Here is a 22,949-nt window from a genome sequence, read left to right on the forward strand (position 1 = left end):
CGCAAAGTAAATCACGGAACCCAGTACGTATACGGATATCCGCCGTCTCCAACCGAAGGCACTAAAAAAGAAACTAATAAAGCGGAAGAAAGGAACGAAGGATGGGAGAAACGGAGGGCGTCTCCTCCTCCCCTCCCCCCCTCACGACGGTTTCCCTGGAAAGTTCCAGAAGGGATTCGGGCGCCGCCACTGACATCACTGAGCCCCCCGGTGACCACCACGGAAGCCACCCAGCGCGCTGACTTTGCTGCCTCACAAAGATCCGTAGATGGGAGTAGGCCTGCGCGAGGGGCGGGGCTTACGTCACGTCCGGTTCGGGCCGCGCCACTGCTGGAAAGGGAAAGAGAAGCGCGGAGGGGCGGAGCCAAGAAAGCGCGCGTTCTGGGAGGGGGAGGAGCCGGGTTAAGGAGCGCCGCGTCACGTCCGGGAGACTTAGAGCCCGTGCGGAGGCGGTGCGGAGCGCTTCGGCTCTCAGCGGCTCGGCAGTCAGTTCGTTCTGCGAGCCTGCGGCGGAGCCTTTATATAGAAGGCGCGAGAGGTTGGAAGCTTCGGTTGAAGCACGTCGAGCGGCGACAGCAGCTAGGAGTCATGAGCGACAGCGGCGAGCAGAACTACGGCGAGCGGGTACGTAGAGCTGGTGCAGGGGGCGGCAGTGTGGTCCCAGCTTCCTGTATCTCTTTCCAGGCCCGTCGGCCCCGGGCCGGGAGACAGAGGCGCTTTAGGCTCCGAAATCTGAGGCCAGGAGGGATGAGAGTCGGGGTTAGAGAGCCCTTAAGGATAATGTCTGTAGCCGTGAAGGAGGCCGCTGGCGGGTTTGTGTGGCCTCGTACCCGAGTCGGCGGTTTTTTCCGTTATGAGGGGGGGAAAGGATTAAAAATGGCCGCTGCGTGCCCTCGGTGTTGGGGGAGGGGAGCGGCATCTTATTTCGCCGTTGCTCTCCTGCGAAGCTTCCCGCAGCCATCTTGGGCTGGCGGGCTGGGCGCGCTGCCAGGAGCACAAAATGGCGGAGGAGCCGCGCGTCGACGCGGGCCGACCCGCCGCGGGCCCGCGCCTCACAGGGCCGCGTGGGGGTGGAAGAAGAAAGGCGACGTTGTTGAGGATCTTTCGGCCGGCTTTTAGGCTGAGAAAGGGTGGAATCGAGGGTGTTCGTGGGGCCTCTTTCAGGATGAGGGAAACTAACCGGAGATAGACGGAGTTCTGGGCGCGTTAGTGTGAGGGGATTCCGCGCGGGCTTTGTGTTTGGCCTAAACGGAGTCCTTTTCTTTGATACCGAGAGGGCCTTCAAACCAAAAATAGTTATCAGGGTATCAGAATAGAATAGACCACGAGATCTCTGAGGTTTTTTTGTTTTGTGGAGTAGATATTTTTCTCGGGGTCATGTAGGAGAAATTGGCGGGCAACAATTTATGGCGCCGTTATTTCCTTTGTTTTGAGGCATTCTAATTCTGTGAACCACAGCCTGCGTTGCACAGTTTTTTGGTCTCCACCTCCCAGAAATGGAGTTTGGAGAGGGTTGGTTAGATTGCAGGAACAGGACAGTTTGAGGCTTAAACACCGTGATGTAAAGTTTGGTTGCCGGGCTGTGGGTCCTAATGAAGGTGCAAAAATAACGAGGCTTGGAAGAAATCTTGCGTATTTGGAGGTTAGGAAGAATTTTTTAGAATGGTAAAAAAAAAAAAAAAACCATAGAACTTGGCTTTTTAACTTGATACGAGTAAGTAGGAGGTTTTTGCAGTTTACTACTATTAAATTTTCCTTTTCTGGTAGAGCCACTTTAAAATGTCCGTGGTAAATGTCAGATAAATCTATTCGAATTTTTAGCAAACTCATGTAAAACATTTTAGGTGGTTCGTTAGAACGATGTTTTTAGAAAGGAGCTTCCTGTCTTCGTTCCTGGAACCTTAGTGAACTTACTGTGTAATTTCGGAGCCAAATCTGGTTAATTTGGTTTGACCTAATTAGGCCTCGCCTTTACATATTCAGTGAATGTTGGCTTTTTATGTTTTTCCCTAAGACGATTGATTCCAGTGTCACCCGTGTGTGTGCGATTACTTTTAAGCTCTTTCTTACAGTGAGAAAGTTTGGGTTAAGCCTCACAAGTTGCTAAAGCTTTAGCTTCTGGTTTTTGCCAGTTAAATATACTGAACTAGTCTGTGTTTGGCCTGGAAAGCAAATGATAATTTTAAGTCTTCGGTTGTTAAAATAATTATTGGGTATTTTTGCACTATTTAGGGAATACAGAATGACTTGTTTCTGACTAGATCTTTCAGTTGAATATACCTGAATAAATTACTTGTGATATGCTTGTGAAGATGAAAAATTGCCTAAAAAAAATAAATTACACGTAAAGGAGGAAACGATTATAGGAAGTATGCCCTGGTTTGAGACAGTTCAAGAGATGTCATCCCGTTAATGAGAAATTTTTGAATTGGTTGCATTTTTTTCCTACTAGTAGAATATATATCCTAGTGTTTTTCACTATTCTGTTACGTAGAATATTCATTAAATAATCATGGAAGGAGAGAATGTTATAAAGCTCGTGTTAGAAATTATTTTATTTCTTACGTAAGTGTCTTGACTTCCTGGAAGAGATTCTAATCTTTGAAGTTGTGGAATACTTCCATATTGTTTTGTTTGGCGTTTGTTTTGTATGTTGATTGCTTTCCAATTGGTGCTTTGGAACCTGAAGTGGTTAGAATAGACAGAAAACAAACAAGTTTGGAATGCCAAAAATGCTTGGCAAAACAATAAAGCTCGATGGAATTGTTTAAATGTAATGCCATAAAAAAGGCTAGGTAGAACAGTTGGGTCTGATTGGCTAAAAACTTCCCTTTGAAAGTGCCTGAAAGTGAAAAAGTTGCATTCAGGATAATCTTGAACATCCTTGGTATGAATAGCTTCTCTGGAGCCTGAAAAATTACTTTCATTCCTCTCTAGGCTCTCAAACATTCTGAACGGTTGATGTAAATCACTAATACAAGTCCAACTGTTATCACTAATACAAATCTCTTCAGTTCAGCTGGAATTTCCATCTCATTTATCTAAATCTCTGATCCAGACACTCCCATACACTCCCCCCAACTAACTAGAAGTATTTTTTCCACTCGTTTAGAAGTTGTTCCTTTCCTAAACACACTGATTGTGTATGTGCAATAAATTATCCTCAGTTTGGTCACTCATAGAGTATTTACTTATTGGGTGAATATATTGATACTTAGAACTGTGGTTCAGTGTGTCCCCTTGTTTCGTTTTAAATGCACAGCTAGGGGCGTGAATTTTTGTGGTTCGTGTCACTTAGTTTGGGCAGAGTCTACTTTTCACCTTTATCTGAATTTTTTCATGTCAAAGTTAATCTAAATTAAAATCTCTCTAATTATAGTTGACTTTCCTGATCTGGCAAAATCCATGCAAAAGTAAAATACTTTTCATCTCCAAGTTAGAGTCTCTTCCAGTATGTTCCAAAAATTGCCTGCAAACGTTTTTCTGCAAAGGAGTTGACTAGCACCTTTGCAAAAAGAGGCACTCTTAGAACTTAATGTCACAATTTGGAAGAATAAGGACAGGATAAAGAGTTGGTAGTAAGTTTAGAGATGCATGGTAATATTGGGGGGTAATAAATGTTTAAGGTCCAATAATGGTCGTAGTATTTAGTGTATGTGAGATTTGTATGTTTGGTCTTGGCACTGGTTTAATGCTCTTTCCTCCTAATGGTTTTTTGAGCTTCTACAAATGAGTCTTGACCTAGAAAATCCAGAAACTAAGGAAACACTATTGTATGGATAGATGGGTTTAATTTGTGCCAGACTACCAAGATTACAATAACAAGCAGTTTAAGAAGATATTCTGATAGAATATTGGCTATTATTTTTGTAGAAGTAATAATGTTTGCAATATAGGTACATTATCTTTAGTCTTATTCTCCATAGAGATGAATAGCATCTGGATGCCATCCCATCAAACTGCCTTTCAGATTCTGCAGTTTTCCTCTTCTTCTGCTTGATCTTGGGTTATCTTTTTGTATTCTTTGTTTTTAGCCCCTAATTCTAAATTCTAATTTTCAAAACTGAAACATCTCAGTCTATTTCTTTCTAAAGAATTGTAGCCATCACACCAAATTTCTTTAATAAAGGATTGAATTAATGTCAAGTGGGAGGAAGTAGTTTGCACTGTTTTGTTTCACTGTGAGTCTGGTTAGGTGTGAGTCTCTTGAAGAAACCAGGTTGAAGAATATTTTTCTTGGTTTTAACTAAGGATGCTTTAATATTGTGGATATTGTCTGGAACTAGAAGGTGGCATTTTCAAACTCAAATGACAAGGTAAGTACTACAAATTTTGTCAAAAGATTGGAGAACAATTCAGGGGTTGAGAGATGCATTAAGTTGAATTTGCCTTGTACAGCTTTTTTCCCTTTCGTCTCCAATAAAACCCAAAACCTAGGTGATAAATATTACTACTTTTCATAGTTGAGTTTACAATTTGGCCAAGAGAAGGACAGAGCTACAGTTGTATATACGTTTTGAGCCTTAACATTATGTCTTACGTTAATCAGGTTTTTTTGACACAATTGTATTATTTTCTTACAAAGTACTGTGGTGGGATGGTGATTGATATTTAAGAATTTTAAGAGTTTTATCCAGTTTAGTTTTTTGGGGTGGTCACATAAAATTAGATATGGTTGTCAGTCTTGCTTTTAAGCTGCAAGCCAAAAAAAAAAGTATATTGCTGTAGCAAGTTAGAGTCTTCAAATTCCCAAAAATCTTTGCTTTGAATTGGGTTTTGGAGGTTATTTTCAGATTGTTACTTTTATCAACACAGATAAATCACATATGACAGCATGGATGAGGCCCTGTTTTTGCATTGAATTTTGTGCTTAGACATTAAAAGAGAGTCTTCTGAAAGAGTCAAAAAGCATACTTAAACTTGCTTTTGTTGGAAAGTACTGAATGTTTTATGAATGTAAATTTAGAGTCTGGACTGTTTTTGCGAGCGATCTCTCAAAAGCATGGACTTTCGACTGATTTACGTGTGTCAGATGATGATTTTTTCAGAGAATATTCTCAGTCTTTGAGGATTTTTCTATCCACCCCACCTTCTGGTAGTTTGGCTGCAGAAAACAATAAAATAGTCCTCGATGTTGATATGAGCATTGATCTTTACAGCAGGATCAACGAGTTTTTCTTTGCCTCTTCTGAATTTTTAAAATAGTACTTTGTCAATCAACTTAATAAGTTTGCACGTGTTTTTAATGTTACACGAATTCCAGTTGTAACCCTTAGAATCGTTTTAACAAGTATTGTGATGATGGGACAAGTTTCTGCTTATTTCTAAGTAAAATTTCTTAACCAAATGTGTATAATAACATTAGCCCAATAGTTGTCTTATGGTTATAAAGTGGCCACTTGAACTTAATAGATGACTTGAAATAAACCTAATGTTTATATGATCTAATATATTTTTGTTCTTTGAATATAAAAGAAGGAAGAAGGTTGGGAAAAGGTAATGAAATAACAGCAGAAAGGGGTCCATATTTGAAAGTTATGATTTCTAGACCTTTGGCCTCTATTCCAGTATATTCTGCATCTAAGCCCTGTATCTGTATGTAATCTTTAGGAGGCCTTAAGAGGAAACCTGCTTGGGCATTCTGATTCCACGATTACATTTGTGCTGCCAGCAAACATTTCCCATTACATTTTAGTGATGGATATTAAAAGAAAACTAATTACTCTGACTCCCTTAAATAAAAAACCATTTAAATTTTTTCCTGGATTAAATAAACAATAATTGACTTTGAAAAACTAGACTGAAAATTATGCTTACTTTCATAGAAAAGACATCACAACACTTGCCATGATAGCCATGGTTGTCTTTATGCCCAGATAGGTATAAAGACTTAATCTTTTTTTCTTTTTTTATAACCTTAATTTTTTTTTTCCCCAGAAAGAAAATAAAGCTAGGAGAGGAAATTGTTGACAGTGAAATGAAAGATCATAAGGTGAAATGCAGGAAAACTAGAATGTTTTATGAGAGCAATATTTTGTGTAGGGTGTTCAACAGACACTATTATACGTTATTGATCTGTTAAATGACAAGTCTTTCTAATAATTTCAGGAAGTGAGCTATAATTTTCTGCACATATTGCCACCTTTCAAAGTAGGATTTGTTCTTTGGACTGCAGAAGATTTTAATACTTTGTTCAGTGAGGGGGAAAAATTCTTTGAAAACACCACTGTTGGATTCAAGTGTGTTCTGCTTTCCTTCGTGGCTACTTGCATATAGCAGTTGGTTGACTTGATTTGGTCTTTTTGTGGTTTTAGTTCTAAATTTAGTAGTGGGACCATTCATATTATAAAATCTCCCTAGAGCAGCTTTCTAGGGGTGGGTTGAACACTATAGTCCAAATTTTTAGATTCCCTGTCATTGTCTTTCTACAGAGCTCTTTAAAATGTGTGACATTAAATACATTTCTTGACCTTACCTAGACAAGTCACAATTTGTAAACTTCTTCAACCCTGAGCCTTGTCATCATTGTACAAATGAATTGTCCGTGCTTTCCTTTCTTGCACTTTTGTATTAACGTGTCATTTTTTGACTAGAGATGTGCTTTTGACACTTAACATTTTCTATTGATGAATACAATAAGTAAGAAGTGTGAAATGTAATTATAGTTTTTAAAATGTTCAGTCGCGCACTTCACATTCAACTTAAGCATGATAAATCTATTTGGAGTAGACAAATGAAATTGATTACATATATATTTTAGAACCAACCGGAAACTACGTAGTTTCAGTTTTTTGAGCTGCATAATCTAGTTTTTTTTAAAAAATCCAAAACAACAAAAGGGATTTTTTTTTTTCTAGTTTCAGTTTTGGCACTGGATTTTATCCTGGAGTTTTAAAATATTCTTCATCCTGTTCTTTTTCTATTAAGGTTAATGTTGAAGAAGGAAAATGCGGAAGTCGTCATTTGACAAGTTTTATAAATGAGTATTTGAAGCTCAGGAATAAGTGAAGCTGAAATTTGAAAAAATAAAAGAAAGAATGCATGCTAATTATCAGACCAGAAGTCCCACTTGTAGAATATTGAGCAATTTGTGTGAAGTGGGGAAGATGAAAGAAGTCAGAATTTGAAACGGAAGAATGAAGAAAAGAAATAAAAATGAAGTTAAGATAAGAAGTAATCTGGAATCAGAAAGCACTACGCTAAGTAATTACTAGTCTGTTTATGTGTCCCTGTATATTTTGCTAAACATGCATGCATTATCTGTTTAATAGAAGAAAATATATACAGGGTAAAGAAGTGCCTTCCAGGGGAAACGTTTAAATTAGGTAATTCTAATTTTAACTTCTTAGTCGAATGATTGAAATGCAATTAAAAAAAAAATAACCCCTTTATAGTCAAATACCAGGCAGGGATGAGCTCTCCAGCATGGGTAACAGTTGGCTTCATGTTGTCCCCCATAGATTTTTTTGTCTAGCTCTGCTGGTCTTGGGATGTCAGTGAGTGCCTCCAGAGTTGGGACTGGTGGTCTTGTACCACTCCCCTGGACTCTTAAAATGCACTGACCCTTGTCCTTCAGTATTGAGCAATGTATAGTAGAATGTTTTCTAAGTTTGTCAGAGTTTTCCTAAAGAATGTCACCAGGATGGTTATAGAACCAAACCCCCAAGATCCAAACAAAGCATTGAACAGGAAGTTCCTTTTGGCATTTATGACAACATTAATTTTTTTCCGGATGGCAATAGTGGAAAGCTAGGACCACTTAGGCCCTAACTTGAAGATGCATGTGTGCTGAATTCATAAGGATGATTCTTAATTCTTTCTGTTTAATGATTATTCCAGCTAAATGACTAGGGTTACTGCTAAAAATATAGTGGCTTTCCTTAGAATAAATTGAGTCACACAAGTGAACAGAGTATTGTTCAAAGTGGTCATAGTAGCTCGTACTTTATTCAGAAATCGGCTTTATTCCCTTTTCTTGTTTTCTACTATTAACACTTAACTATTATAATGATGTGAGAAGTATAGGTTAAGAAGTAGCTTTATTCTAGTTATCCACTCCCACCGCTTACTAGGAAAATAAACCCAAAAGTTCTGTCATTTTCCCTTTTGTGTGTTTTGTTTTGTTTTAGCTAAATAGAAGAGGAGTCAGATGATTGGTGTGATGTTGGTACTTGGAGTTGAACGGGACAAGTACACGTGTCAGAATAATACCCAGTAGTAGCCAACCAACAGCTGTCTTCTACCCTATTGGAAAAGCCAAGGGTATCACTTCTTCCTAAAATGAAGACAACATAAAAAATCTCTCTCTGAGAGTTGTCAGATCTTACACCTCTTGGAAAAAGTAGTTTAAATGACATTTCTGGAAGGATTCATGTTTTTCAGGTTTTGGGACCTAATGTCAATGTGAGGCTTGTGCTTTTAATAATATTTATATTTGTATTTCGCAAGCAGAAGAGAATTATTCCCATTTATAGGAGACAGTTTCCAGCATTTGCTTTGCCCCAATTATTGCTTTTTATAATTTCTTGCCATGTATAAACTAATAATAACATTGAATTAATAGTTAGGTTTGCAGTCTGAATTAATTACAGATTAGGCAGAGAGCTGAGGTGAAAGTTATGTGAATACATGATATTTTTCTGTTCAAACCCATGCATTCTTTAACAAGAGACTTGAAAGGTTCTTGGGGTCCAAAAGAGAAAAAGACTTATTAGCCCTCTAAGGGGAAGAAAGGAGTTTGAAATTTGATTATATGGCCCAAACTGAATAGATGTAAGGCAAAAATAAACATTGATGCTAGTGAACCATCTCATCCTTCAGGGTGTTTTTCCCTTTGACCAAAGCATCTCTGAGTGCCTCCTCCCACACCTGGCATTGGAGAGGTAAGGGGGAGACAGGTCTCTTGTCCTGGGGCAGGCAGTAAGGTCCATGCCCCAGGAGGGCTGATTAATGCCAGGGGCGGGTGGAGCAGAGAAGATGATAGAAAAAGGTTCCAGGAAGATGCCTTTGCCAAGAAAAATCAGATAGGTAGGAGGCATAAAACTTCTGAAATTGACTAAATCGGTGAGAGTTAACTGACATCACAAGCATGTACGGTGCTTTTAATAAATGTAGGTGCCTGACTCCAGACCTACTAAAATAAGCTGCAGTGTAGAGACCTCTGTAATTTAAATGCTGTGTAGGTTTACTGCCTACCTGTTTAAGAGCCACTGTTCTAAATCTCAGTTACTGCATCCAGTGTTTAAAGTAATACAGGAAAAACCTACTAATTAGATGGTTATTCCCACTTCTGTCATCTCTTTCAAAGAGTTTTTCTAAGGTAATACCGTTCTCAGAATAGGAAGATGCAGATGAAGGTATTTCATTGGAAGGCTGAGTTTTTTTCCTGTTGTGTTTCCTGTAGGTTGTATATTAGTATATGACTAAGAGCCATTCTATAAGAACTTGGTTCCCTGAGCAGTTTTCAGGGTATTTTTGGCTTTATTTTATTCATGCTAACTTTAAGTCCATGATCCTTTTCCTTGAAGTATTGATGTCCAGAGTAGTGCTTCTTTTGGTAGGGTTTTAATGTGTTGACAATGTTTTGTCAAACCTGAGAGTGGACTTTGAATTTGCCTTGTGTGTAGCTCCTTTCTTAGCTGGTTTTACAGATTTGCCTGTGGATTAAGGTTTAAAGTTAATTTTATGCTCTTAGATTTGGCTAATAATTTTAGATCTCACTTCTTCTAGACAGGCTAAATTTCCTTACATGTATTTCCAAACCAGCTAATGGCCAACGTAACTACAAAGGAGTTTAACTTCTCTAAGAATATCCCTGACAAGAAATGTAGGAGGTGGAGGCATTGTTTAGGTGCTAGTCTGTCAGCATCAAAGGGAAAATCTTTGCATTCTGGTGTTTCTCCTGTTCCCAATCTAAGAAATGATTGCTCGTGAATTGTATCTGTATATAGCCAGTTAGGTTTAGAGGCTGAGTGAAAAAAGTCTTAGATACAGTATCTGTGAAATTATCCTTTGATCCTTGTTCTGCTAGAATTTCATGGGGAAACCTCATTAAGGCTTATGTCCCAGGCTAGATGTACTCTCTCTTAACCTCTTAGTGGTTAAGCATCTCAGCTTGGAAGAAGGCTTTTCTGTTTAATGAAGCAAGAGGCTTAAAAGGGGATGTTGACTCTTCTTTTGTATTCAGATCCCTAGGCTGACTGATTTCTGTTAACTATAATTACTGTATCGGTAGTCTTTTAACTTTTATTGTGAGGCACTCATACTCTGCTCTCACTTTCAGAGCAAATTGTTTTCTTTGGTTTCCATTAAAAGTTACAGCGATTCCATAACGTAATCTTTCTAGCATTGTAATAAAGGTATTTGTAACTTTTGGGTCCCTATTTCTATCTTCTTTTCTAGATTAGCTTTTGCCTATGGTCAAGATGACAGAAACTGCATCCCCATTTTTGAGAAAAATTCTTTGTCCAAGGAGAGAGGGGAGGTGAATTGTGGTTTTTTTTTTTTTTTTTTTTTTTTTTTAATTTCAGCTATTCTGATAGGTATTCTGATAGATACCTCATTGTGGTTTTTTGTTTGTTTTGAGGAAGATTGGCCCTGAGCTGACATCTGTTGCCTGTCTTCCTCTTTTTCTTTTTTGTCCCCAAAGCCGCAGTACAGAGTTGTATATCCTAGTTGTAAGTCCTAGTTCTTCTGTGTGGGACACCACTTCGGCATCACTTGATGAGTGGTGAGTAGGTCTGTGCCCAAGATCCGAACTGGCAAACCCTAGGCTGACAAAGCGGAACGCAGGAACTTTACTGCTGCGCCACCGGGCCAGCCCTGAATTGTGCTTTTATTTATTTTTAATGAAAACTTTTTTTCTTTCTTTTTTTGAGGAAGATTAGTCCTGAGGTAACATCTGTTGCCAATCTTCCTCTTTTTTTTTTCACCCAAGCCCCAGTACATAGTTGTAAGTCCTTCTGGTTGTTCTATGTGGGACACCACCTCAGCATGGCTTGATGAGCAGTGAGTAGGTCCGCGCTCAGGATCTGAACCTGCGAACCCCAGGCAGCCAAAGCAGAATGGGCAAACTTAACCGCTGCACCTTGGGGCCGGCCCCTGAATTGTGCTGTTAAATGTCTTAGTGTTCAGAATATTTGCCAGAGAAAGCCAAGGGATTGTTAATTGGGGTACCCAAAGCCATAATACATCTTTTAACCATTCCTTGGTGTTAGAGGTAGCTGTTCTCATAACAATGAAGAGTGCCATCTTTTTCTTTGAATCTCTTTACAGTCATTCATGAGGGGAAGGAGACGAGGGTGTCACATTTCCTGTCACTTTACACCATGTTTTCTAATGACTTTGAAATTTTATTGGAAGGTTTCTAGAGTTGTTTTGGGCCTAGAGACCAGAACTCATTTTACCAGCTGAGTTATTCTTTTCTTCCTTGTTCTAAACTTCAAACTTTAGTTTGTCTCTTCTGTGTTGCATACAAATTTTTTCCCTGAGCATCATAGGAAGGCTTTTCCAAATTTTCTTCACTAGGCTTTAAATCACAGAACATATTATTCTAAAATGTTTTGGGCTATAATTTAAAATAATCTTGTATCTTCTTTCCTTTCAAGAGTGGTCAGAATATTCTGAAGGTCTGCCATACAGGAAGGTCCCTTGTGATAAGTGTTATCCAGCAGCTTCAACCCTTACAGTGATTTAACGTTGGTCCCTTTTGAGTCTGGCCCTTTCTGCTCTGTTGTGGGTGGAAGGGCTCACTGGACTGTATGCCTTTTAATTTGCCTCAAGTAGAGAACCTGAAATATTGTTTTGCTTGGTGATACCTTAGCTATCAGATTGAATGGGTTCTCTCTCTCTCTCCACTGTTTCTGTTTCGGTGCCTTGGCAGAATGTTTTTCTGGTTCCATTACTTACTGTATACGTATGCCTTTGGGTCATTGTTGAACTAGTTAACCCTGTATACTCATTCCATTGTTAGTTTTCTTTAGAGATCTTCCTTGTTGTGCCACTTGCCTACCAGCTAGTCCCAGTTTTGATTGGGAAATCTATGGGTATATAGTATATAACTAGAGTTTTGTTTTTGCATACAGTTCTTGAACTCCCTCCCTTCCTGAGCCAAGGTTAGGAGCCTCTGGTTTAATCTTTTCTGGGTTTAATGTCTTTTATGTAACTTTTCTAGCTTGCTTATTTCCGGTTCCCCATCAGTTTTCCCTCGCTCATTTCCATTTAGCTGAGGAAGTTAAATGTAGATCTCTGGTACCCTCTCTACCCTTATTGCTGCACAGTTCAGTGCCTTTGTGCTGTAGCTCCATCTGGTTCCTTTGTTTGAGATTCTTATGGGCCTCCCACCATGGTTAGATGGAAATAGGGTCTTAATAGGGTCTAGTGTTTTTCAAGCTGGTCCTTGCTTTCCACTAGGTTTCTACCTTTCTCTAGGACTTGAAATAGATCATCCTTGTCTCTTTTCCCACTCAGCAATAAATATAACTTGAAAAGTTGAGGTCTTACGAAAAAAGCATTCTTAAAGTAAGTTTTATGAATCTCAGAGTTCTGTTTATTGATGGCAACTTGACTGAAATAGGTATAAAGTATAGGTGTCATAGTTAATAAGGTTCTTTCTCACCCTAGTCTTTACGGAGTAACATTCCCAAAACAATCCTTGGACAGTTCCCTTAACTGCTTGGCTTTGGCACCCCTTTCTGAAGAGAGTGGGGTCAGTTAACTCTTAATCCCTGCTCCAAAAAAGGTGGCAGTTCAAGTTAATTGACTTATGTCAATTGGAGCAATGTAATTATTATACCACGTATATTCAGTTCCTGCCCTTACCTATGTTTTCTTATCTTGGAAGGGGATTGCTTTCCCTCACCATTTACCTCACAGCAGCTTATTTGTTTTTAAAGTTGCCCAGAAAGTATACAAATTAAACTTTTGACATCTACGTGTAGGAATCCCGTTCTGCTTCCAGAAGTGGAAGTGCTCATGGATCTGGGAAATCTGCAAGGCATACCCCTGCAAGGTCTCGCTCCAAGGAAGATTCCAGGCGTTCCAGATCAAAGTCCAGGTCCAGATCTGAATCTAGGTAAGAAAGACTGTCTTGGGATTTTCTTCTGTTAAGAGCTCTTAGCTTTGAAATTGGTGTGTGCTTTGTAAACTAGGAAGATAGAGAGGGTTAGATCATTTGTTGGCCTATTTAATATTGGTACTAGAAATGAACTTAATTGTAAGTTCTGGGAGACCTAAGACTAAGTGTTTTTAAGAGCCTGGGCTATTTGAGTTAGGGTTCAAATCTTACCTCTATTTTTTTCTGGCTTGGGCAGATTACCTAACCTTTTTCCACCTTAGCTTCCTTTATCTATAAAAGGCGAGTTAGTAATAGTACCAGTTCTTCAGAATTGTAAGGATTCACTATGAGTTTAAGTAAACTGCTTATTAGTATGGCAAATACACTGCAGAGCATTGGCTTTCAGTAACTGAAATTCTTGATAAGTAGGTATAGTCTAGTATTATATACATGTATGTATAAAACAAAAATAATACCTTACCACAGTGCACTTTTTTTTTTACGTTGGTCAAGAGTGGGCTGTATGCCCTGGTTTGTCCAGGACAGCCCCAGTTTATGCCTGTTGTCAGGCATAATTAACAGCACCCCTTTTCTCTGTTAACGACGTCTCCTGCCTGGTTTAGATGACAATTCAGGGGCCTGCCCTGTGGCGCAAGCGGTTAAGTGTGCGTGCTCCGCTGCAGTGGCCCGGAGTTCGCCGGTTCAGATCTCGGGCGCGCACTGATGCACTGCTTGGCAAGCCACGCTGTGGCAGGGTCCCATATAAAGTGGAGGAAGATGGGCACGGATGTTAGCCCAGGGCCAGTCTTCCTCAGCAAAAAAAAAAAAAAAAGAGGAGGATTGGCAGATGTTAGCACAGGGCTGATCTCACAAAAAAAGAAAAAAAGATGACAATTCATATGATCATTCTAGTTAAAAGCAACTGGTTGATTTTTAAAACTGCTGGAGAAAACTACTGTGATGGTGCTTTTATCTTTGGTGAATGGTGGGCATAATGGAAGAAGCAGAAAAATAGAGGGTGGTATTCTGAGGGGGAAAGGTGGGCACAAATCAAGCTAAAATGAAATGCATGTTTTATGGTTTTTAAAAGATTGAGTATGCTAATTTTAGTCTCTAATTTTTAACTACTTTAAGAAATGTTGGAAGAGCTAGTAGTGGTTTTGGAACTCTTCCTAGCAGAGTTGAAATGATCATAGATACAGAAGAAAAGTATTGATCCCACTTAATTGGTACCCTGTTAGTAAATGCCTGGATTGTGTTCCGTCTTTTGGAGTTAATTTCGCTCTAGAATCGAGTATGAAAAGAATTGAAAGCCATGTTTTATTGTCAGCTATTTAGTCATAACCTTGAAGCCTTTGTTTTGCAGGTCTAGATCCAGAAGAAGTTCTCGAAGGCATTACACAAGGTCAAGATCTCGATCCCGCTCTCATAGACGATCCCGTAGCAGGTCTTACAGTCGAGATTATCGAAGACGGCATAGCCACAGTCATTCTCCCATGTCTACTCGAAGGCGCCATGTCGGGAATCGGGTAAGATGAAGAAAAATCTGTATTTTTGAAGCATTGAACTATCTAAAGCCACTTTATAATACATTCCTCTCTTTTTTGTTGTTTTTTTGAACTTAGAACTGATTTTATTTGACAGTGGAGCATTAGCAATGAATGCATGAGTTACCATTAGAGGCTTTTTAACGTTTTGAGATATTTTTTTCAAAGGTATCTTTCATGTAATGGTCTACATTTGGGGTTCATTTAAGCAAAACATTGTCACATTGGTCTAAGTCAGCCCATCAAATAAAAAAATCTCCATTGTGCATAACTGTTATTACATTAGTACATTAGATAGTTATAACATCTATATATGTTTCATACTCGTGTTACTCAAGTTTTCTGTGTACAGAATGCTCTCCTGATTTTCGCATTTAATGGTAAGCAAGTTTCTTTTAGGTATTAAGGCTTTTCTTATTTTCCATGAGAGGTTCCCAATGAGATGGCATTTAGTGTATTTGTGTTGTGATTTCATTATATAACCCAAGTGGTTTTGTAGTGTGTGTTTGAGAGTAGAATGGAATTTTTAGTAAATGAATGTGTGAAGTAAATGAAACCTTTAGGTAAATTCATTATGACGATACTGGAATGTCGGCAACACATGGGTTCATTGTTTTCCTTTATTGTTAAAATGGTTTAGTACATATCTTTGGCTTCATTTATGTGTATATGTGAACAGTTAATGTATAACATGTTTCTATAAAAATAGAATCAAACTGAACATGATGCCCTTCTGTGTTTTTGGCAGTTGAGATCATTCCATTGTAAGAGTGGTATATTTTAATTCAGTATTTTAATAGTTTACCTGTTTTTTTCCTCTGGCTTATAGACACAGTGCTCTTCTGATTATTCTTATGCATGCATATTGTGCATGTGTGGGCATTGCTTAGAATTCCTAGGTGAATCCCTTGGGCAAATTGCCCTCCAATCTCCAAAACAAAAATTTAGTTTGCTTTTCACTAGTATGAGCCCCTCTACCCCCCTCCCCACACCATTAATTCTAAGGTTCAATTATTCCTTTTGCGGTCTTTTCTGCCCATTCTTAAACATGCTTGCAGCACTTGCTGTAATGTAATTGTTTTAAAATAGTATTTAGTCTATATTATCTACTTTTATTGTTAGTGATATTTTTGGCTAATTTGTGTATGGTTTTTTGTTTTGTTTTGTTTTGTTTTTAACTTCGATATGACAAGATTTTAAGGTTTAAAATCCCTTTTTCTGTTTCTAGGCAAATCCTGATCCCAACTGTTGTCTTGGTGTATTTGGATTGAGCTTGTACACTACAGAAAGAGATCTAAGAGAAGTGTTCTCTAAATATGGCCCCATTGCTGATGTGTCTATTGTATATGACCAGCAGTCTAGACGTTCGAGAGGATTTGCCTTTGTATATTTTGAAAATGTAGATGATGCCAAGGAAGTAAGTAAAAATCTACCTGTACCTTTGTAGAATACCAGTCCTATTGTTAGCTCCAAGTACTTAGATAAGGACAAATTTTGCTTTTATGTTGTAAATAGGATGTGTAATGGTAGCTTGAGTTAAAGGAAATGCATTCTTCTGGGAATAGATATTCAAGTCAATAATACTTTGAACTATTTTTCAACTTTTTATTTTGGAATATTTTAAATATATGCAGAGTAACAGAAAAAGTATGACTTTGGGAAAGTGGTTGTATCACCCTGCTTCAATACTTATCCAACTTGTGGCCTCCTATACCCCAAGTCTGTCTCCCCCACCACATTATTGTGAAGTAAATCGCAACATATCACTTTATACGTGACTGTTTCTAGATGTGATGTATATCTAGATACAGAAAATCTAAAATATAAGAATATTAATACTCTCATTTAAAATACTTCATCAGTGGTCACATTGAGTTATTTTCTAGAATGTAAAAAAAAGATCAAGTTATGACTCAGGAAGAAGGAACTGAGGTGGTAGGGGGATTTTGCGGGGCGGGGGGGCTTTTTGTGTGTGTGTATGTGAGGAACATCCGCCCTGAGCTAACATCCATGCCAATCCTCCTCTTTTTGCTGAGGAAGACCTGCCCTGGGTTAACATCTGTGCCCATCTTTCTCCACTTTATATGGGATGCCACCACAGCATAGCTTGACAAGCGCCCGGGATCGGAACCTGGGTCGCCAGCAGTGGAGTGCGTGCACTTAACCACTACGCCATGGGGCCGGCCCCAGAAGGAACTGGTTTTGAGTATATATTGGCAAGAGTGATTTCATATTTAGATGTTAATTTGACTTTGGGCAGAACAGAACATGTAAAAATTTTTAGTATATAGACTAAAAGTTTAGTGCGTGAATCTGGGCCACATTTAAGAAATTTGGACTTCAGATGTGTAAGGATAATAGCTAAAGTCATCTTCAAGGGAAGTATAAGGAAGAGAAAAGCTTGGGAAAGAATGACAAGCCATCTGAAGTCAATGTTGGTTATGAACTGAGCTCTAGATAAGATTATTATAGTTCTTTATGAAAATTATACTAATTTTTGAATTAGTATGATCATAAACTAATTTTAAAATAGAGTAACATCTGCTAAAGGAAGAATTGAAAGCTGAATGCAGGTAATTATAATGGGTGACTTCATTGTGGAATTTAAGAGATTTGAAGGGATGCTTTAAGATGTCATTGGCTTCATTTTAGTAATAATTGATGCCAAAAGGTATAAATAGGATTGCCCAAGGTTACTAACAGTATAGGCCTGATTTCCCTTATTTTTTTGCTATAGGACCACAGTTAGCTTTCTGGAAAATAGCATATTTTGTATCTGAATTAGTAGTGCCAGAAACTCTCTCCTGAGGCTTAAACATTCAAACTAGAAAAGTAGCATATTTGGGATTAGAAATTTAAATTCTACTTAGGTGTTGGGTGTTTCTTTAAATAAATTGAGAACAAACTGCTAAGTCTTTGGAATGGGATATTTTTTGCTTTTACGTGCATACTGTTTCAAGTTAGTGTATATTCTAGATGAAGGAACTGTATGTAATTCAGGCTTTCTTCATCCCAGCTTTTTCTTTGCGTAGCAGGGATCCATAAACCTTTCTACAAAGAATTAGGCAGTAAATATTTTGGGCTTTGTGAGCCATAGGATCTCAGTCACAACTTTTCAACTCTGCCATTATAATGCAAAAGCAGTGATAGACTATGTGTAAATCAATGAGTAGAGCTGTATCGCAATAAAACATTATTGATGGCCACTGGAATTTGAATTTCATGTAATTTTCATTTATTATGATTTTTTTTTCCAGCCATTTAAATTCTTAGCTCATGAGCCCTAGTTTGCCATCTGTGTGCTGCTTTAGAACCAGAAGCACTGTCAAATTTGTAGTTAAGTACAATAATTACTTTCAAGTATTTCATGGGTTAAATTGGCAACTGTGGCTTTTTGGATAAACGTTTCTGAGTTTTTATGGCTAGCTTTTACAAATGAATATTTAATGGGGGAACAGCCTATTAAGAAGTTGTAGGCCATAATATCCTGGCCAACATTAAAAGAATTTGATACACCTAACTGAAACATCCAGTTGGACCTTATTTATAGCTATTGGATAGTTTGTGGCATTGTCCAGCTTGTAGGTAACAACTTACGTATCTTTTGAAGGCAAAAGAGCGTGCCAATGGAATGGAGCTTGATGGACGTAGAATCAGAGTTGATTTCTCTATAACAAAAAGACCACATACCCCTACACCAGGAATTTACATGGGGAGACCTACCTAGTAAGTTTATTTTCAAGGTAAAAATTTGATTGACTGTTCAGTTTGTTCACTTCCTCCAAGAAATACATGTGCTGGGGAAAATCTTTGACATTTCATTTAATCCGGCCACAGTATAAATCATTTTTCCTGTCTTTTTTTTTTAACTGATTGAAACTATATTCACTGGAAATATTCTATTTGTGCCACAAATTTTGATTGACACCATTAAATAGGTTACATCCCACTTTATCATAAGGAAATGCCATATATTTGGCTTTGCTGGATAATTAAATGTTCTGATTAGACCATTTTTCCCATGATGGAAACTTAACCATGATAGGTAAAATCAGGTTTGTATAAATCATACTCGAGTACATTTTTAGTTTTTGTTTCCTTAAACATTGGAAAACACAGACTTCAGGTTGTTTTGTGTTTTTTGTTGTTGTGAGGAAGATGGGCCCTGATCTAGCTAACATCCGTGCCCATCTTCCTCCACTTTATATGGGACGCTGCCACAGCATGGCTTGACAAACGGTGCGTCGGTGCGCGCCCGGGATCCGAACCAGCAAACCCTGTGCTGCTGCAGTGGAGTGCGCGCACTTAACTGCTTGCGCCACTGGGCCGGCCCCCAGACTTCAGTTTTTGTACTGTATTCTGATAGGATACTTCTCTCCTTTGTCTTTATTTTCATGAGTGTGTGTATATTATTGACAAAAAGCTCTAAATAGAATTAATTTTTAAATGTAAACATTATGTTCTTACGTAAGGTAGAGAATTACGATGACCTATAGTTATCATGTTCTCTTGAATAGGCTGACCATTTTCCCACTTCGAAAACCACATTCTCCATATATGATTTTATTTTCCCTTTCTGTAGGGAAAATATATGGGATTAGCAAATTGACTGGCTTCTAGTTGAAAGCAAGTTAGTAGAATATGTGCGCCTCCTTAAGCAAAAGATTTTTAAAATACATTTATGTACGTTGTTACAAGGGAAGAGAAAGGGCATTGTTTATCCAATATCAGTGAGAATTCAAATGGGAATAATACTCATTTTCTGGTATCAGAAGAGGCCTGCCTATGAATTAATAATTAGTGAGTTGTTAGTAGATCTCTCCGTTTTTGCCCAGGAGAAGAAAATAAAGAGGTTACACTTGAAGCAGTTGCCTAGTCATTTTTGTTGAGTTTGGCTTTGTGGGTTGTATGTTAGCCCCAAGACCCAAATGAGCCATGCTACATGGCATTCCTCTGCTGCTGTTAACAGCAGGAAGTCCTGTCTAGGAAGATAAGAAAAACCACTTGGTATTTTCTAAAGATCTATTTTTATTCATAGTGGCAGCTCACGCCGTCGGGATTACTATGACAGAGGATATGATCGAGGCTATGATGATCGGGACTACTATAGCAGATCATACAGGTAAGTTAACCATAATACGAGGTTCAAGTTGCCAGATAATTCAAGGAAGCATCAGCTCTTCTCCTGGATCTCAGTTGCAACATAGTTTAAAGAAGCACTATACCTAAGTTTTAGCCTTTAATAAAAGCATTACCTTTTACACTAAGAAATCCAGAGCTAGAGTTTAAACTAGGTTTTAAGGTCGTTTTCAAATTTAACTTTTTAAAAGCAATTTTTTGGTATCTAATGTATCATGCACTGGAGGACAGGGAAAACTGGTTCTTGAAAGAGTCCACAGAAGTAATTAAGGACAGTAATTTAGTATAACAATGGTAAGAGTTTTTTTATTACCAGAAAGTTGATACATTTTTAGGGATTTAGTAGGAAAATGCCCATCATACTTGCAAAATAACAGATCTCTTTAAGAATACTTTTAAAGATATAAATGAAGTAAAAGTCTTCATTTTAGCAGCAGCAAGTAATTTAGACTCTGCCTTGCTTATTAAAATGTAGATTGTGTTCTAAGTATTGACCACAGCAGTTATCCTTGATACCTTGTGTGAAGTTTGGGTGTCTTTTTTTTTTTTTTTTTTTTTTTTTTAAAGATTTTATTTATTCATTTTTTCCCCCCAAAGCCCCAGCAGATAGTTGTATGTCATAGGTTCACATCCTTCTAGTTGCTGTACGTGGGACTCGGCCTCGCGCTGGACGGAGAAGTGGTGCCTTGGGGCGCGCCCGGGATCCGAACCCGGGCCGCCAGCATCAGAGCACACGCACTTAACCGCTAAGCCACAGAGCCGGCCCTAGTTTGGGTGTCTTTTTGCACGCTATTTGGTAATGTTTTAAGAAGTTGACAGTTCTCAGTGTAACACTGTATGAAAGTGAATCCTTAAAGGTGCTCCTGATATTATTGTCCAGTATTTTATCTCTGACAAAAAAACCCTTTTTTTTTCCCCCCAAAGTATTTTTGTGTTAAGTGGCACTTGAGGGATTGATTTGTGGAGGCTGAGAATAATAAAGTCTTAGGTTTGATCTTTATTTTATTAATTCACTTAAGCATTTACTTAGAAATGTTGTTCTTTATTCTAATAGTACTCATTTTAGCCATCATAGCTCTGTGCTAGTTTCTAAAAAGGGTGGCAGAGGTAGCTCTTTACTTAGAAGAATCCAGCTTTGACTTCTGCTCTGGGAGTTTTAGTTTTACTGCCTGAATTTGTATTCTTTGAAAAACTTACAAAAATGAATGTATGTTGCCTTTCTGCCTTCACAGAGGAGGAGGTGGAGGAGGAGGAGGATGGAGAGCTGCTCAAGACAGGGATCAGATTTACAGGTATGCCAGGAGAGGATTTAACATCTGTACAACAGTAGAATGGCTCACATAAAGACAGTTAGTAGTATTTTTGTAGTTAAGGGGCATTGCACAAAATTAGATTGCATTAAGTTAAAAAAAATAATGTTAACTGAAGCCAAATTAGAATGTGTACCTGGCTTTATTTGAGTATACAGAAACTCTTTGGGCTTAGACTATAGATAATTACTTAGTTGTACCATTTTGTACTTTGAGATATGATGGCATACATTAAGGTCATTGATAAGAACCCATAATATTTTAGTCTTTATTATTGATAGCTATCTTTTTGTACTCTTACGTTTTCTTTGTTAGCTTTTTATAAGCATCTCAGATTAAGCAAGTGAATATTCAAGTCAGTCTTTCTTAGGCAAAACTAAACCACTTTGAAGCACTAGTGAAATCTGTTTTGGTAGTTCATGAGGGTGTGGTTGGAATTAGTGGTAAAAGAATCTTCTTTTTTTCTTCTCTAACATTGGGTTAGATTATCAATGGATCACATGTGGCAGGGAGTATTCAACCTCTGATAGTTTATTTGATACTGGTAATAATACCTGATGATGTGCTTCATTCTCACGACTAAGACAGGCCTTGAAATCCAATGACTAATGTAAAATTTTGAAGGTCAGTGAGGGTCTTTAGTTTTGGAAACTGATAAGGGATCATATATAGTCTTTATATGTCATTTGGACTAACTGTGATCTGTGGACTCTTAGACAGTCTTGACATTTGTTTACAGAAGGCGGTCACCTTCTCCTTACTATAGTCGTGGAGGATACAGATCACGTTCCAGATCTCGATCATACTCACCTCGTAAGTTTTTGTCTTGTTATGATTTTGTTTATATATTATAGAGGTATGGGTTGCCACTGGGTTAATTCAACTGTATTTATCTCTATTATACTCCCACACACATACGCACACACTTTTTACGTGTAGGGCTCAAGAAAGTATATGAAAACAACCCTTGGAATCTTATTGTTGCTAATTAAAATAGTAAGTGTATAGTGTATTCTGTCACCATTTGTAGCTCTTCTTTTTAGGAGTCCTTGAAATGTGACTTAAAACCTTAGCTCTCAGGTTATACTTCTAGCTGTTTCTGTTGTTTAACATTGGTTCTCTCATTTCTACTGTAACCTTTGTGTGAAGGTCTTCCTCTGTTTTCACAGGAGAGAATCTGATACATAGGAATTTCCTAATGAGAGAATAGTCTAAACTTCTCTACATTAATATATACTTCAGTTCACTAAAAGCATATTTATTTTTTTTCTTCCCAGGTCGCTATTAAAGCATGAAGTTGAAGACTTTCTGAAACTTGCCCTAGAGTTGGGATATTGTTTGTGGACAATATTTTTTATTGTCTCCTGTTTAAAAAGTGAACAGTGCCTAGTGAAGTTAGGTGACTTTTACACCTTTTATGATGACTACTTTTGGTGGAGTTGAAATGCTGTTTTCATTCTGCATTTGTGTAGTTCGGTGCTTTGTTCAAAGTTAAGTGTTTTCAGAAAAGTATGTTTTGCATGTATTTTTTTACAGTCTAAATTTTGACTGCTGAGAAGTTTCTATTGTACAAAACTTCATTTAAAAGGTTTTTCTACTGAATCCAGGGTATTCTGAAGATCGAAGCCTGTGTGTAAAATGCTACCAAATGGCAAAAAGCAACAATAAAGTTTGATTTTTACTTTTCTTTCTAACATATCAGTGCTTAGCAGAACTGTTCAGATTAGGTTGTCAGTAGTAAAATTGAAGACAAAAATGCCCATTTTCCTCCAGTCCATGAAACATACCATACTTAATATACCTGCAACTAAGTGTTAAAAATTATGCTTTGTAACTCTGTACTGCTAGTATTAGAACTAAAGATCTTTTCAATACAGCAAATGCTTAATGCTTATATAA

The 22,949-nt window shown here is 38.0% G+C and overlaps 1 protein-coding gene across 1 annotated transcript; it reads left to right on the forward strand.

The window, feature by feature from the left end:
- The first annotated feature begins 442 nt into the window (after positions 1-442).
- Positions 443-22,746, forward strand: TRA2B (transformer 2 beta homolog). The gene is made up of 9 exons (XM_004424616.3): positions 443-624; positions 12,939-13,072; positions 14,421-14,583; positions 15,830-16,018; positions 18,212-18,327; positions 19,640-19,723; positions 20,973-21,032; positions 21,790-21,863; positions 22,328-22,746. Exons 1-9 carry the CDS (start codon positions 589-591, stop codon positions 22,336-22,338), a joined length of 867 nt encoding a protein of 288 aa, XP_004424673.1. The 5' UTR covers positions 443-588; the 3' UTR covers positions 22,339-22,746.
- The last annotated feature ends 203 nt before the right edge of the window (positions 22,747-22,949 follow it).

Source organism: Ceratotherium simum, chromosome 15 (assembly GCF_057802395.1).
Source record: "Ceratotherium simum simum isolate JZ-2026a chromosome 15, ASM5780239v1, whole genome shotgun sequence".
NCBI classification, from domain to species: domain Eukaryota; kingdom Metazoa; phylum Chordata; class Mammalia; order Perissodactyla; family Rhinocerotidae; genus Ceratotherium; species Ceratotherium simum.

Coding starts and splice junctions, on each gene's coding strand:
- TRA2B (XM_004424616.3), top strand. CDS start 589: ATGAGCGACAGCGGCGAGCAGAACTACGGCGAGCGG. Junction 13,073..14,420: donor AGGTCCAGATCTGAATCTAG/GTAAGAAAGACT, acceptor TTTGTTTTGCAG/GTCTAGATCCAGAAGAAGTT. Junction 19,724..20,972: donor TACTATAGCAGATCATACAG/GTAAGTTAACCA, acceptor CTGCCTTCACAG/AGGAGGAGGTGGAGGAGGAG.